We start from the raw sequence: 16,689 nt of genomic DNA, 5'->3' as shown, positions 1-16,689 counted from the left end.
AGCTGGGGCAGCTTTAGGAGCTGCAGCCTGAGGCAGCCCAAGGCCAAGGCCTGCAGGGAGAAGGGCATTTTGCCATGGCAGGATCCTCCCCTGAGCCACAGCACGACAGGCAGGCTCAGCTGCACCAGTGCAGACTGGAACAAACACACTACACTCTCCAACCTGGCAAAATCTGCATTTAATTTACAACATAGTAAAGGTTACAGGTAAAAAGCTCAACAGAAGTGTGAAAAGGCCTATTACATATTACACAAGTGTACAAATGTCTGTACAAAGCCCCTCGATGTTCCTGTCCCCTCGTGGCCAGCTGTGGCCCCTAAGCTCTGAAATAATAAGAGCTGATTCAGAGTCTGAGAGGAGAAGAGCTTTAAAAAATGAGCAGTGAAGTCTCCCTTGTCAAGAAAAATCTTGCAAAGAGCCACTTGCAAAAAAAATCCCCAAAACCCCCAACCCAACCCTCTTCCCCCCAAAATAAAACAAAAAAAAACCCAAAAGAAAAAGAAGGAAACCTGCTCAACTTTTGTTTGTCCTGACTAGTCTTACTCTAAAGAGTTGCCTTCAGAAAGCAACTGGCTGGGAAATGAAAATCTTAGAGGCCAGACTAAAGAGGAAGATTCTGAGTTATTGTGGGAGCACTGGGAAGCAGAACAAATGCCCAACAGCTGAACCATCAATGGCAACTTAAACACAGAGCAGCACAGCTGGATCATGGAGCAGGTGCTGAATCCACACAAGGAACAGTCTGAGCTGGATGTGATGGTGTGGGGAGGCAACAGAGCAGTCTCTGAAGCCATGGCTCTTGTGAGCTGGGCAGCTCCCTGCTGGCACCTCAGGGACATGATAGAAGCAATCACTGCAGAGCAGAACTCGGATTTTGGGGCATCTGTCTGAAATGGGTCTGGTGCATCCAGCATCCCATCTCACTGGAACACAGCACTGATCCAGCACCATCCCAGCTCTCTGGAACACAGCCCTGCCCAAACAACCTGGCACTACCTCCCCAAGTAGCTGCAGTCCTGCACACAGTGAACAGCCAGGTACATGCTCTCATTTCAGTGCACATTTCCTGGATCCCCCAAACAGCAAAGGAATGTGACTTGTAGCTGAACTGCATTAGAGTGTGTACAAAAATCCAGAATAAACTTAAGGATAATAAAGCTCTGGCCTTACCTTGCATAAAGTACAGCCACAATATATCTGAGTATGTGAATAATTTTCAAATATAAACCCAAGGAACTAAAGGGCTTGAGCAACAACCCAAGTCCACTGAGAATTCCTATTCTGGCTCTCAGTAGCACTCAATTCTCACCTGCAGTTCCCAGCAGCTAAAATATTAGTGTGTGGGGAACACGCCAGTCCTCCCAGCTTTTTGTCTTGATGAATCTCATATACTCTAAACTTAGAAGTTCCATTTGCAAATAAGAATGAAACTATTTAAGTTACAGGAGCCACCAAGTCTAAAAGAAACTCCACTGTGTTAACTTCACGCTGAGTTATCCAGGGGAGTCACCATGGCACAGTGCAGACAGTGCCTGCTCCTGTTGGATGCTCTGTTTGCACCCTGTATCCATCCCACAGACCCCATCCTGCAGCACTGGAACAAAGCTAAGGAACCCACCTGCCTCCCTGCTTTATCCATCTCACCTCATGGCTCATGGGATGATCTAGTGTTTTATGTGGAAATCAAAACAAGCTGTAGCCAAACTAAAAATAATAATGATAATAAAAAAGACAATGCCCCACATTGGTGGGGTTTTGAAAATATAAAAAATAAAAGCTGACCTATATTCTGTAAGTTTTACAACTCCTTCCAATGGGATTCTGCAAGGCTTGGCCCCACAAACATTTCCTCTTGACAGAGCTGCCCTGCTGTGAGAATGTCCAGCAGGAACAGTGTCACCAGAGCGAGCCCAGCACTGAAATACACGGACCTGCAGGGTGATGCCATATGATAATGAAACTGTGTGACTGCCCCTTCGACTTGTGGATCCAAACTCAGCACAAAGACCTCTGGGACAGTGGTGGCTAAGAAAAGGCTGTATGGGTTTTGGTTCAAAAGGAGACAGGAGCTGTATTTTTTTTTTTTTATAACAGACATATAAAAACATTTGAAGACAGATCTTTAAAGGATATTTCACTCCTCCAATCTTGGTATTACATCTGTTAGGACACTGAAATTTTAAAAAGACGATACCGCACATGAAAAGTTTCTGGAGTTGTAACTCCTCCCCTCCCTCAGCCCGGCTCAGATCAGCAGGGACGGGGTCGGCTTCTTGCCCGGCCAGGCCTCCTTGGCGTATTTCTTCTTCTTGGGTTCATTCACAGCTTCAGGGTTGAAGACAGCGGGGTTTGGAGCCGGGTTCATGTTCACTGTGGAGGGCACAACTGGAGTCAAGTCCACATCGGGGGCGAGGTTGGGGTAGGGCATGGGCAGCCCCCCGATGAGCGCGGTGCCGTGCACGCTGTGGGGCTGCGAGCCGGCCTCGCTGTGGGTGGGGGGCAGCCCCCCGTAGAGCCCCCCGCTGTAGGGGAAGCTCTGCATGCGCCGCGACGCCGACTCGTCCGTGGGCAGCGAGCCCGCGTTCTCCAGGCGCTTCTTCTGCAGGCAGGAGGAGTGAGAGAATTACTCACAATGCATGGAACCATCAACCCGCTTCAACTGGGTGCCAAGACTGTTTTCTGTTGTGTTGGGATTTCAGGGTTCACCTCAGAACCCCGGGTCCCTCCCCTGAAGATTCCCTGCCAGGTGTGTCAGTCCCCTCTCCTTTCCCCTCCCAGCACTGTCTGTTAGTCCTGCCATTCCAGAAGGGCCCTGAGTGATTGGCAGGTTCAAAGGATGCCCTCTACCCCCGGGGGCACTGGGCCATCCAGGTGTCCTTTGTCCCTTGAGACCTCCCCTCCTGTGCCTGACTGGTGGCTCCCTGCCCCTTCCCTGCCCCTCTCCCGGGGTTAAAGGAGCAGCAGCCACGGGCTCAGGAGTTCTGCTGGAGCTGCTGTGGGTTCAGAGGCTGTGGGCCAGAATAAAGCTCTGGATCCAAACCCTCCAGCAGAACCCACTCCTTTCCTTCCCCATCGCCCCAAAGCTGCTCTGCCAGAGGGAACCCTGAGGAGCAGCCCCTGCTATGGGGGGAGGCTCCATCCCAGCACCACCAGAGCTCCTGCACGCCTGGACTTGTCCCCACGTGCCCAGGGCAGCACCCAGCCAGCCCAAAGTGTCTGTGGGGTGAAACACCACCCAGCCATGGCCAAAAGTGTCTGTGGGGTGAAACACCACACAGCCATGGCCAAAAGTGTCTGTGGGGTGAAACACCACACAGCCATGGCCAAAAGTGTCTGTGGGGTGAAACACCACACAGCCATGGCCAAAAGTGTCTGTGGGGTGAAACACCACAGTGCTGCTCTTTGGTTCAGCAGCAAGGGCACGTCCCATCTGGCTATATTGGTAAATTCCAATAGTTTTCCCCAAGAGGCACCTAAATCTGCCACATACAAAGTGCCAACAGACCACGTCCCAGTCTTTGTCCTACAAGGTTTCCTCCGGGTTCCCTTGAAAACCACAACAATAAACTCTTGTAGGTGCACAGTGCAGGAAGGGAGACAAGAGCTGACACTCAGGTGTAACTTAGATGAACTCTGAGCACCTCTTCACCTCCTTTACACTCCTGCCAGTCTTGAGCTCATCCTGAACAAAGACCGAGTAGGTCACAGAATGTCCTGGGTTGGAACAGACCCACAAGGCTCCCTGAGTCCAACTCCTGGCCCTGCACACAACACCCCAAGTCCCACCCTGTGCCTGAGAGCATTGTAACACAAACCTTCCCTCCCCTACAGAAAGAAACTGCAACTTCTAGATCACTTGGGTAATTTTGCTCCTGATCACTGGAATCTTCTCCTGCAGTCTGGGTTTATGGAATATTATCCTTCTCCACATGATGTTATTTAGTCTATACCAGCAACAAGTGAAATTGCTGTTACACAGTGGCTGAGCTGCTCTGAAGCTCTGCAGATCTTTCTTTCTCCTTGCATACTCCAATTAAATAGAACACTCCTCTTGGAGCAAAGCCTAAACCTGCTTGTTCTAGTACACAAACGTATGAAACATCAAACACAGTATTTAAATAAACAAACTCTCATATTTCCCTTCTATTTTCCACATTTCCCACAGTTTTATCTGACACCTGGAACTAATGCACTAGATTTCTAGAAAGTGTTTCTTTTTGGGAAGAAAAAAAAAATCACCATTGATCCCACATGTTATTAAAGAAAAAAGCTAAAGCTGGATTCAAAGGGAAATGGTCAAATTTGCTAAAAAAGACAACTGTGAAACACAGACATGACTTCTGCTTAACAATGAAACACCTCCCATGTAGAAGCACTCTGTTTCTAAGGTGCAATTCATAAATCATAAAGTGAGTTCATCAATGTGCTAATGAGAAAGTCAGGAGTCACCCCATACCTTAACAGGGACCACTGCTGTCTGTACCATGTTCCTGAACCGCCCCACAGACGGGTCCACGTCCTCTGCAAAGCAAGAACAGGGATGACTGTGAGCACAACTGTGAGCAGAACCTGTGAGCACAACTGTGAGCAGAACCTGTGAGCAGAACTGTGAGCAGAACCTGTGAGCACAACTGTGAGCACAACCTGTGAGCACAACTGTGAGCACAACTGTGAGCAGAACCTGTGAGCAAAACTTGTGAGCACAACCAGAGATGCCTTCAGTGAGCACATAGGAAAAACAGCCTCTGTGGGGTAATGTAGGAATGTGCCCCCTGTGGATGGAGTGACCAAATTATTCTTTGTCTCCTTAAAAAGGAAAAAAGCCCAGAAGTATCTCCCCTCAATTCAGTAAAAAGACACCTCATAGGACCTTAGGGACTTCACCTCAAACCTAAGGATAGCAATCCTTACCCGGATTGATGATCTCATCATCATCACTGAACGTCACCCTGGAGTTCTTCCGCTTTCGCTTTGGCCTCTGGATGTCCAGGTTCCCCTCCTCAATGGTCAGTGTGGAGATCCTTTTGTTGTGGGCTGTGTTAAACTCTGTCAGATTCTACAGCAAATTTAGAAACAAATGAAGTCTGATTTAATCACACGACTGTGCATATCAGAAGACCACAGGACATTGTTTAGTTTCAGCTTCACTGTCAAATTTATGGACCTGATGATCTTAAAGGTCTTTTCCAAGCTAAATGATGCCATGACTAAGCAAACAAGCAGGGGATGCTGTCCTTGCTGGAAATGCCATCAAGGCAGTGTGCCATCACACTTGTGGTGTTTGTGAGGGTCCCCAGGATGAGGTGAGAGATGGCAATCTGACTCCAAGTTCTCAGAAGGCTGATTTATTATCTTATGATATTATATTACAGAATGCTATACTGAAACTATACTAAAGAAAAAAATGCATCAGAAGGCTTGACAAGAAAGCATAATAAAAACTTGTGACTCCTCAGAGCCTCGACACAGCTGGACCATGATTGGTCATTAAATGAAAACAATTCCCATGCTGGATAAACAACCTCCAAACCACATGCCAAAGCAGCAGCAGGGAGAAGCTGAAGCTTCCCAGCTTCCCAGGAGAAGAAATCCTGGCAAAGGGATTGTTCAGCAAACATCATGGTGACATATACTCACATCCAGTTCTGTCTCCTCCTCTGGCAGCCCCAGCAAACCCTTCAGCTCCTCATCCTCACCACCCATCTTCTCATCCCCCTTCACTGCCGAGGGCAGCGTCTGCGGCTTCTCTCGCAGGGTGTAGGCGCGCGTGGAGGCGCCGAAGGAAACCGTGGAGTCGATGGGGATCTGCTGGGGCTTGTGAGCTTCCAAACGGATGTGGCCCAAGAATGTGCCATGTGCTGAGGACATCAAAATGCAAAACAGTCTGTTGAGCTTGGGCTCGTGGTATTGCAGTTCAAGTTTAGAATGTCAGAAATGGTAACAATCGTTCCAAGGTACAAGGCACTGAGGTACTGCTGGAAGCATCGGCTGTGCAGACCCACCATCTCACAAACTGAGATAACACACGCCAGAAGTCCTCAAAAAAATAAACTACAAACACCTTTTACTTTCTGTATTCCTGCAGGTCCCAATGTACTGTCTGGACAGTGCAAAAAAACACCTGACAGGTTTCAGACCTTGGGAAATCACCTCAGAAGACAAGGCTTCACTAAAATTGTGATGGGAAGGTTAAGACACTTTCCTCCTCTCCTTTGGCCTCTTACAAGTTAGAAATGTTTGAAACACACAGTGAGGCAGCTGTAGGCTGACTGGAGCAAACACTCCCTTGCCCTAACCCTTGTCTTTTCCTACCATGCCAATTCAAATTATATCCATTTGCCCACAGTGCAGACAACAATGGAAAAGGAAAAAGTGTCTCAGATTCAGAATGTTTAAACACTGAAGCATAGCTCTTCTGTCTGGTTAATGCCACACTACTTACTGCTGTTCAGATCTATGAGGAAAACCCTCTTGAGATGTTTGTGATAGACCAAGGCAGCATGGACCCGAGAGCAAGACTGGTGGTCAATGGTAAAATCACACAGATCAGGATTTCTCCCAAAGAGATAGTATTTCTTCTCATCAATGATGAGTTTCTGAGGTAGAATATCAAACAGAGAAGCATATTAGACTCCTAGAATCTTTTGGAACTTCCTGAAAAAAATTCAAGAACATCAATAAATAGAGCAAATTCAAGACAAAGCATCAACAGCTCATCAATATTTCAGTTTAGTCTGCCACTGTTAAATATATAAACTCAAGTCTGCTCCACAAACACTGATCAGCTCTGCAAGCAGTTACCTCACAATTTCAGTTACCATAAAAACTGATCAAACCATTTCTCATTCTTGCCCACAACCGAAACCAAAATCATCCTGTAAGTTTTCATTTGCCTGTTCCACGCAAACAGTACTGCCCTGACTGGGCAGCACTTCCAAGAGATTTTGCAAAGACACAAATTCATGGAAGTTATTGCAACAAATCATCAACAGAGAAGATAATTGTATTGCCTTTAATTCAAGACAACATTTCCAGAATGTTCTGTGCCTCTGAGCTATAACCCAGTGTCTTTCTTCACACACTGAGCTTAAACACTGCATGGCTTGTTTTGCTGTTGCACTTTGCAGACCCAGCAATCACAGGGTGCCCCTCAGGCCTCTGAAGAGGCTGGGACACTGATGGCTCGGTTAGTATCAAGTGCTCAATAACCCCCAGGGTTTAACAAAGCTCTTCCTTTGTTCCTGCTGCCTACCAGAAAAGACAAAACTGAAAATCTCTTTGCCACCTGTATTGAACAGAGAAACACAAGGATCACATCCAAGTGCTGTTTGGCTCATCACTACAGGATCTTGCAAGAATCTTTACATTAGTGGAACTTGTTGGCAATGGCAGCTACCAGCAGTAATTTTTCCTTCTAGACAGAGAAGAGGAGGAGATGAGGAAAACATGGGAGGGAAAACATCATGGTGGCACCAGGGGCAGTGGAGAAGGAGAGGGAGGAAGTGCTCCAGGTGCCAGAGCTGAGATTCTTCTGCAGTCTGTGGTGAGACCATGGTGAAGCAACTGTGTCCCTGTAATCCATGGAGTCCCTGGGGGAGCCAGAGATTCACTCACAGGACATGGGGATCCACGGGGGATGCAGAAATTCCCAGGGGATGCAGAGATCCACCCCCAGCCCCTGGGGATCCACGGGGGAGGCAGAGATCCACAGGGGATGCAGAGATTTACTGCAGCCCATGGGGATCCACGGGGGAGGCAGAGATTCACCCCCAGCACATGGGAAAAGGGCTCCCACTGGAGCAGGTGAATGCCAGAGACAGCTGTGATCCAGTGGAGACCCAAATGGAGAGAAAGGGCCTTTGGTTCCAAACTAGAGCAGCCCAGCCTTAAAAGACTGCACCCCATGGATGGGTGACCCACACCACAGCAGTTCTGGGAAGACTGTTTGCCCGTGGGAGGGACCCCATGGCATAGCAAAGACCCCTCTCCCTGAGCAAAGAGAAGATCTCCAGTGATGAACTGATCAAAACCTCCATGCCCCACCAAATCTCCCTGTGCTGTCAGGGGGAAAAGGGAAGGGCTGATGGAAAAAAGGTGTTTTAAAGGCTTATTTTACTTGTTAGCCTCCTCTGACTTTGTTAATTTACTTTATACCTTTACATTTGAACCTGTTTTGCCCTTAGGGTGTTTTTTTTCTCCCAATCCTTATCTCAACCCATGAGACCTTCATTTAATTTTTCCCCTCTCCCCTGCCCAACTGCAGCAGGAGAGAATAAGTGAATTACTTTTGTGGGTGCCTGGCATTTGGCTAGTGTCAAACCACTACACCCAGAAACATTTCTGTTTCAGTCAGCTTCAAGTTAGGAGTCTCTCCACACTGAAATACTTTCATTGGTTTGGGTTCTCTCTGTCAACAATGGTAAAGAGACTTTTCTTTATTTATTACTTTAAGTGTGATATAAGACAAAATATGAAATAGAGAATGAGATGGTGCTGTAATAAAAATAACTTGCTGTATCTGTGCTGATCACAACACTGTTCACAGATCCTGAATGTGGGAGGAAAAATCAAATCAAACTATATTTCATACTGTAGGACAGAGCAGCACTCTTGCAAAATACAGAATGCCTGGTTAATCTACTGTAATGCAAAATAAAAAAATAAACTGACCAGACAGGTTTCTCAAACAAGCAGTACAAAGGGAAGAGGTTTAACTGATGGAAGCCTGCATGGCATGAGACTGCCTTGCACAGGCAAGGGAAAAGTCACTTAATTCATTGTTTCAGAGAAAAAAACTCTGATTTGAAGATAATGAATACATGAGAGAAAGGAAATATGAATAAGTGTGGAAAATGATGGGGAATGTTCTGCTGCCGGTGCCCATGTACATGATACACCAAATCCATCAAACCCTAATTCCATACCTCAATGAGTTTGTCTCCTTTGACTACATCCAGATGTAAGCCAGGTGGTGGTTTCCCTGCCCTGGAAATAAAAAGAAAAATATAGTATCAAAACAGTTAATAAAAAATTTATTGTATTAGAGCTGCTTGAGCTACAGATCAAACCTACACAAATGTAGGCAGAAGTATTTTGGGGAAAACATGAAAATACCATGATTTTCTTTTCCTCCCTGCAGATTCCTTCTGACAACACATAAACCAAGAATTTTTTATGGTAAGAGTGAAGGTAACAGGACATGAAGCATCTCAAGCTTTACCTCTCCAGGTGAAAACCATCTGATTCACACAATTATCAGAGCAAGTCCTGAGAGGAATAGTGTGAGACCAAGAACTAGAGATGGGGACAGGCTGGGACTGTTTGCTGAAGAGTTCTGTTTCCTCATGTCACCCTCAAAATCACACATCTCTACCCTTGGCTGTTGATAGGATCAGAAACTTCTACCACCTTTCCCCTCTAGGATGGTGATGGCAAAAACCTTAAAGGAGCTCTGCACACACCTGTAGTATTACAAAGTGCTGGCCAATAGCCAGTGTTCTTCACACTCACCTGTGTGAGTGACAGGGAACACAGAACAGCTGCAGCCCTAGAGGGACCCCTGTCCTCTGGCACCACATTCCACACAAAGAGCAGCCCCACTGCTCCTGCTCACCTCCTGGAGCAGATTCACCTGTCAGCAGCATCATTCCCACCTGGGCAGAGGGAGCACAGAGGCCTGAGGGACTCAGCACATCACAGCAAGGGGTGAACTCATGGGGGCAGCAGGAACATCCTGGGCACCTACAGTGCTCAGAGTCAGGATGCTGCTGTGCCACCTGCACCACACAGGATCCCTCAGCTCCTGGCAGCAAAGGATCTTTTTCTGCTCAGATAGCTCAGGATCTGCATCTCTAGGACTTGCTCACAGGTGACATCTCTGCTGCTTGTCTCCAAGGCTGGAGCAGCTTTCCAGGCAGCAGCAGTGACCTAGTTCTTGGCTGTATTGCTGGCCTGCTGAGGAACTCTACAGAGATCATGTTCCCATTCTGCTCTGTGCATGAGCCAGCCCAGGGAACAGTGACAATGGCAGTGATGTTCTCAGGGTGGCTGGAGAAGAAAGAAAGGTCACTGGTAGCTGAACTTGTTTGAAGGGGTTAAATACACATGTTCATGTTTCTGGGGTGTGCCTTACATTTACTGGTTTCTTCTGTGTTGCAAGGTCAGCTCCCCTCAATAATTTCATGTAAGAACACAGACTCCTGTTATTTCTACTTCATTTCTTTCCCAGGCATTTTCCTTTCTTGTTTCCAATCCACTACACCAGCCTGCCCAGATCTCTCTGGCCCTTTCTGAATTGACCACTTGGGACTTTCATGAGTTCTCTTGTCAGGCCCTTCTCAAAACCTGTGGATATACCACCCTAACAAGTATATGGTTAATTCTGACTCCTATTGTTTTGGATGAACAAACAGCAGCAGCAAAAGCAGAGGATGCTAAACTCCAGCACAAGTGGTGACTTCACCAGTAAAATGGGATTATGGTGATGTGGGGGACAGAGCAGCAAGCAGAAATGCTCCCAAAGGTGGGACACAGTCTGTGTGATGAGCTGGAGTCCCTCCAGCACAGCCAGGGAAGCTCCTCCTCTTAGGCACTGCTCGAGCAACTTCCAGCCAGGCTGCACCTGAGCACTGCTGTCTGCTCCGGTGCCCCTGCAGATCCCAGTGCTCAGCTTTCACTGGAACACAGGTTCCTTTCATGGACTCTTGTCCACTTCTCAGTATTCCCTCTTTCTGCCTCTGAGCACTGGAAAATTTGTTTTCCCCCCTTCCTGTGAAATTGCCAACTTCTGGTTACTCTGCAACCCAACTTTTGGTAATTTTCACACTCTGATCAAACAACACCTACTTCCCATTTTTTTTTTTTCTTTCCAATCATAAACCTTTCAACAAATTCATTCTACAAGTCACCTTCTTATTCAGCCTGGCCTCTGCTTTTTCTTTCAGTGATCTCTTCCAGGACACTCAATGGTCAGCCTGTCCTAACACATTTTAGCAACTCCCTCCCTGTACCTGTCAGGTCACAGGAGAGCCCCCAGGAGCTCCAGCACAGCAGAATCCTGTCTGATGCTCATGTTTTGCTATATACCAGCTCTGCTTTTTCATTGCCCCCTCTACTTTTAGGTTCATTCTTGCTCTTACTTTTACTCTGCCTCTACCCTCAACTTTATTTTCAACAGATAAACCAAGCTCAGCAGTATGACAAGGCAGTGCCTTCAGCTGTGAATTAAAGTGCTAGAAAAATCTAACTATTCTCTGGCCTCTTTTGGACTGCAGAGAATCCTTTGTAGGCAGTATTTCCCCCAACTACCTATTCCTGCAAAACACTGAACACAGGAAGGTTGTAAATATTGATTATGATACCATGAAAACAAATTCACAGCAGTAATTTCTTTGGAACATTTTAAGTCAATGTCACAGTTCAGGCTGCCCAAGTTAGATACCATGAAAAGCCTTTTAATGAAAAAAGTAGGAAGATTGTTCAGTTTTATATTAAAAACTAATTGGCTCCAAAGCCACTAAAGATCAGAAGTAATTCCTGGATTTGGAAGTATCAATCACCCTTCACATGCTCTGCCCCATCAAACCTCACACCTCATGATGAAGGAGTAAAACATGAAAGGAAATCTTGTGCACAAATCTCCTAGAAGAAAGTTTGTTAGCTGGCCTTATGCTGGTACAGCAGAGCAGTTTTTTCCCATTTTATGTCCAATGTTAAAAAAGTCCTTTTCCACTAAACTAATTCCACTATGTGCTAAAATAGCCACTTGACTAATTTTCCTGCAGTGTTCTGAAGGATGAAGAATTACTTGAGGTCAGCAGATTGTCCTCTCTACAGAACACAAAGAGCCCTTAGCACTGCCCAAGGCCAGTGCTCTCCTATCACAACTTGGCTCCAGCACAAGTGCTTGTGTTTGAAAATGAGAAAAAAGCAATTTCTTCTGTACCTTGCAGATGGTGCATCACAGTTCCCAGTGCCTCCCCAGGGCAGCATCCTGCAAGTGACCTGAAAATAACACCTGCAAATGCACTGACTGTGGTGGTCACTAGCTGAGTGAGTTTGACTGAGACCCGGGATCTCTGACTGCCTCCTGAATCCTGGAACTCCTGGGAGGGGTGTGAAGCCTTCCAGAGAATTAACAGAGCTGACTGGCAAGGAGAACTGGAGCATTCCCAGCTTGGGATTTCCCACAGCAGCTGCACATATGGATTTGCTGGCCTTACAGAGGACATCAACTGCTTACAATGATCAGCAGTTAAATATTTACAAGGGATACCACTGAATAAAAGCAGGTTCCACCAGAGGTTTTTAAAAGATTTAAATACCTACAAGCAAAGAAATCTTTCTTCTGTACTAGAAACAGAAAATTGTGTTTCTCTGCTTTCTCCACCTCACGTTCCACAGGCCAGGCCATGTCTCTGTAACAAAGATAAAGCATTTTGGAAAAGAAGGACAAGGCCATTAACACTGGAATTTGCCAAGTAAGAGAGCTGAGGTTTTACAAATCAGGATCTCTTCCACAGTGCAGATTCAATGCTGACATGCCAGAAGGGTTATAACATCTATATCCAGCTGAAACTCAGCAGCCTGACTGATGTAAGTCACTACAAGAAATTTGGAATTGTTGCTATTAAGGACATAGACAGTACAGACATAATTCTATTGTGTTAGTTTAAAATTAGGTCAATTATTTGGGTTCCTAAACGTGACTCAGAAGCTAAATTTAGCCACTTCCTAAAAATCTTGGCCTCTGTGACTCATGCACACACCTTCATGTCCAATTTCAAGGACAGGGTGGAATTTGCAGAACTCTGGAGCTCATACTCTCCAGAAATCTGTGTAAAAGCAACACCAGGAATAGCCAGTTTTTGGCCAAAGAGACTAAAGAGAAACAATTGCTGCCTTCAAACAAGCTATTTCTAATATATGTCCATTCCAGGACAAACCTGACATCCCCACTGCTGATGTGTCAAAGAGAGTAAAGAAAGAGTCACAATTCCAAATACAAGTTACACTAGGACAAAAGGACAGGCAGGCAGTACCCACTAAACATCTGATGGTCCCTTCAAAACTATAACCTGTACCTCAGAGAAATCACTTTTACCACCTAAAGCCAGCTCAGAAGGTTTGCAAAATTCTTAATCAAACTAAGATATCTAATTGTTATCTAAAGACATTTTCTGATCTCATGGAATGGGTAAGTTTTAACTACAGGAAGTATTGGCACCCTCTTTATCCCAACTGTAAATGCACAGCCCAAATCTTGGCTAGCATGTTCAGAGGAGTTACAGCACATGTATAAACATGTTCTGGCATCAGCAAGGTGGCAACCACTGTTTTTCATTTGTCTGAAGTTTAGCTGCTGGAAACACAAGGAGAGAAAGAATAAATATTGTATGGATTATGAAGAAGCAACCTATAACAGCACAAAAACTAAATCAGAGCCACAACTTAAATCAGATGAAAACTGGGAATTTCAGAGCAGAAGTCTTTTCTGGAAATGGGGTATTCAGACACTATCCAAATTATGGAATATGATAGAGAAGAAAAACGACTCCTTTTGGTTATATCTAAGAGGTATTTCTCATATGATTGGTGCTCACAGGCCCCAGCCAGCTTTCCTTAGAAGCAGGAACATAAATAGATAGGTAAAGACTGTGATTTTGATTTTAATAGAGGTTGAGGAGACTGAACATTATTCACTGCAGAAGAATCTGCTTCTGACTGTGAAGCCTCTCTGCAATCCATGCTTTTGGTCACCCAAAGCTCCTGGAGTGAAGCCCTACAATGCTGCCTGCACAGGAGACTTTTTGGTGAGGCTTGTGGAAGACCTAGCTCCCTGCAGGGAATCTTTACATCCTCTCAAGTCAGAGCTTTGAATAACACCACTATTGGTCCAAGCCTGCTCCTGCAAACCCCCTCCAGTCTGGAGAATCCCACCTGGGAAAGGCCCAGACTGGTTCCACATCACACCTGTGCACTCTTTGCTTGGCTCTGAAGGGAACAAATACTTTAAAACCAAGAGCTGGAAGCTGCAGCTCAGCAGATGTCAGCAGAAGGCATCCAGAGCTTTAGCATGAAATATAATCTACTTGTTTTGCAGAACAGAAAAGTAACCAGAAATAAATAAATGCACCTGCTAGGAGAGCTCCTCGCTTCCACCATGGTTATCACCAGCCAGCACCACCCAACACTTCCCATTTTGGGTTCACTGCTCAGAACACAAACACTGTGACTGGAAGCTCTCCAGGCTGCCTTCCTGCTGGCTCACTTTTTTATTTTTCCTCTTATGAAAAGTTTTTGGGTTTCAGAAGCAGCATTAAGGAAAAACACAAAGCTTTCACTGGTGTTAGCTGTAATGTCTGCAGGTGCCAATTGGACAAAATCAAATTGTCTCAGGCACTCCTTCACTTCACAGCTACAAATACACAAAAAATGGTCCCTAAAACCAATACAACGTGCAAACATACAACAGGGTCCAAGAGAAAATGAAAAGTTTCCTTACAATGTACAAGGAAAGAGTCCAGACAGGAACTTTGCTGCACCCAAGAACTATTTTGGAATTTTATTGTAAAAGGACATTCAGGTTGCAATAAGTGAATTACAAAAAACCTTAAAAATATGAGAACAAAACAGGACCTGGCACCCAAACGTGCCCCCCTGACCCCTGGGTTTGGATCATCCCCCAGATCCCACCTCATTTCTCATCCAGCACAACAGATTGTGCTTCAGAACCAAACCAGGGCAGGGACACAGGGAAACTCTCCCTGTCTGACCCTGCTAAAGACACAAACCAGGTACCTGAAGAGACCCTCACAGTTACAGGTGTTACAGTTCTCTCCTCCAGATGGGATTTCTTTTGGAATTCTTCTGCAATAGCATGCAAGTTACTGAGACTGAGCACTTTACAAGCTGTGTTTCCCCAGCTCCTCCATCTACAGCTTTCAAAGGTAGAAGTAATTCCAATTTACCATGGAATATAAAGGATATTGTGGTCACTGTTGTATAAAAACATTAGGGGAAAAAAAAGGATAATATTTAAAATTTCAAGCTGAATATCCAGAATAATCTTTGGCTGTATCTGGTTTATTGTGTCATCATCTCATGGAACACCATCCTGTCTCATGTAGATGTGTATGTTCAGCACAAATAAGGCCCTAAAATACATGAGAAGATGAAATGGCTTTACCAACCAAAGCAGGCACTTAGAAAGCAGGTCTGAATTACAGCACATGAGCACTGTCACAAAGCTCTGAGAGCTACAACACAGCTGGGTGAGCAGGGAGAGCCTGGGCTCTGCAGGGACAGGCATGGCTGGGCCACACAGCTCCAGCTCCCAGGTGCTGTGGGCTGCTGGTGTGATTTAAAATACCACAGTGCCCATCCCAGTGCTCTGGTACCCATCCCATGGCTCCTGTACCCATCCTGGTACCCATCCCACTGCTACTGTACCCATCCTGGTACCAATTCCAGTGCTCCTGTACCCATCCTGGTACCCATCCCATCCCAGGGCTCCTGTACCCATTCCAGTGCTCCTGTACCTATCCTGATGCCCAGGTACCCAACCCAGTGCTCTGGTACCCATCCCATCCCAGTACCCCCGCATCCATGCCATGCCAGGCTATGCCATGCCAGTGCCCGGCACCCATCCTGGAGCTCCTGTATCCATCCTGGTACCCATCCCAGTGCCCCTGTACCCACCCCAATGCTCCCGCACCCATCCCATCCCATCCCATCCCATCCCATCCCATCCCATCCCATCCCATCCCATCCCATCCCATCCCATCCCATCCCATCCCAGTGCTCCGGAACCCTAAGAAGGCAGGAGAGCCAAGATCTCTTCAGTGATGATCAAAACCCAGAACAAATGACCAAGGGCACCCTGCTGCCAGGCTGTGCTCCCGGCAGGAGGGCGAGGCAGGGCATTTCCAGGGATCCCCTCCACCGCGGGCTCTCCCCGCTCTCACCCAGCCCAGGGCACGGTCGCGATGCTGCCTCTGCAGCACTCAGCCTGGCTTCTGAACTCAAGTTAATAAAAACGCCAGCCTAGTCTCAAGCTGACAGATTTCCCGTAGCGGACACACCCCCTGAGCAGGATATTTAATTCCTACCACACCACGGATTCTGTCTGACCTCTCAGGAAAAGCCTCGGCACCCCAGGGAGGCCCCGGGCCCCCCGCGGCGCTGTCGATGGCGGCACCCGAGGGCCGCGCCCGGACCCCGCCGGCCCGGCCAGCACTGTGCGGCCCCGGGGAGCGCAGCCCCGCGCCCCTCACGCCCCTCGGCCGCGCGGCCGCTCACCAGCTCGGGCACTCGAACAGGGACCCGCCGCCCGCCGGGGCCGCGCTCGCCGCCATCTTGGCTCTGCCCCATTCAGCCGCCGCGGGGCACCATGGGAGGCGCGGAGCGGCGCGCGGCGGTCCCGGCGTGCCCCGCGCGGCGCCGGAGGGGCGGCGCCGGACGATGCCCCGCCCACTGACGGCTGGCCCCGCCTCCGCGCGGACGCGGCGCGGGAGCTGCGGGCAGCGCCGGTATCGACCCGGGACAGCGCCGGTACCGACCCGGGGACAGCGCCGGTACCGACCCGGGGACAGCGTCGGTACCGACCCTGGAACGCGGGGACAGCTACCGACCCTGGGACAGCGCCGGTACCGACCATGGGACAGCGCCGGTACCGACCCGGGGACAGCG

The 16,689-nt window shown here is 47.5% G+C and overlaps 1 protein-coding gene across 1 annotated transcript; it reads right to left on the bottom strand.

Moving 5' to 3' along the window:
* Window positions 1–106: 106 nt before the first annotated feature.
* On the bottom strand, window positions 107–16,384 carry PPP1R8 (protein phosphatase 1 regulatory subunit 8). The gene is made up of 7 exons (XM_084222494.1): window positions 16,300–16,384; window positions 8,925–8,985; window positions 6,443–6,596; window positions 5,638–5,858; window positions 4,912–5,056; window positions 4,457–4,521; window positions 107–2,599 (listed from the first exon to the last, which is right to left on the bottom strand). The coding sequence occupies exons 1-7, from the start codon at window positions 16,353–16,355 to the stop codon at window positions 2,246–2,248; spliced, it is 1,056 nt and encodes a 351-aa protein (XP_084078620.1). The 5' UTR covers window positions 16,356–16,384; the 3' UTR covers window positions 107–2,245.
* Between the last annotated feature and the right edge of the window lie 305 nt (window positions 16,385–16,689).

This window comes from Fringilla coelebs (genome assembly GCF_963513975.1).
Source record: "Fringilla coelebs genome assembly, chromosome: 28".
Lineage (NCBI taxonomy): Eukaryota > Metazoa > Chordata > Aves > Passeriformes > Fringillidae > Fringilla > Fringilla coelebs.
Note: the sequence above shows the minus strand (reverse complement) of the source record. Positions and strands in the feature narration are given on the sequence as shown.

Coding starts and splice junctions, on each gene's coding strand:
- PPP1R8 (XM_084222494.1), bottom strand. CDS start 16,355: ATGGCGGCGAGCGCGGCCCCGGCGGGCGGCGGGTCCCTGTTCGAGTGC. Junction 6,597..8,924: donor AAGGAGACAAACTCATTGAG/GTATGGAATTAG, acceptor ATTCTACCTCAG/AAACTCATCATTGATGAGAA. Junction 4,522..4,911: donor TGATGAGATCATCAATCCGG/GTAAGGATTGCT, acceptor CTTGCTTTGCAG/AGGACGTGGACCCGTCTGTG.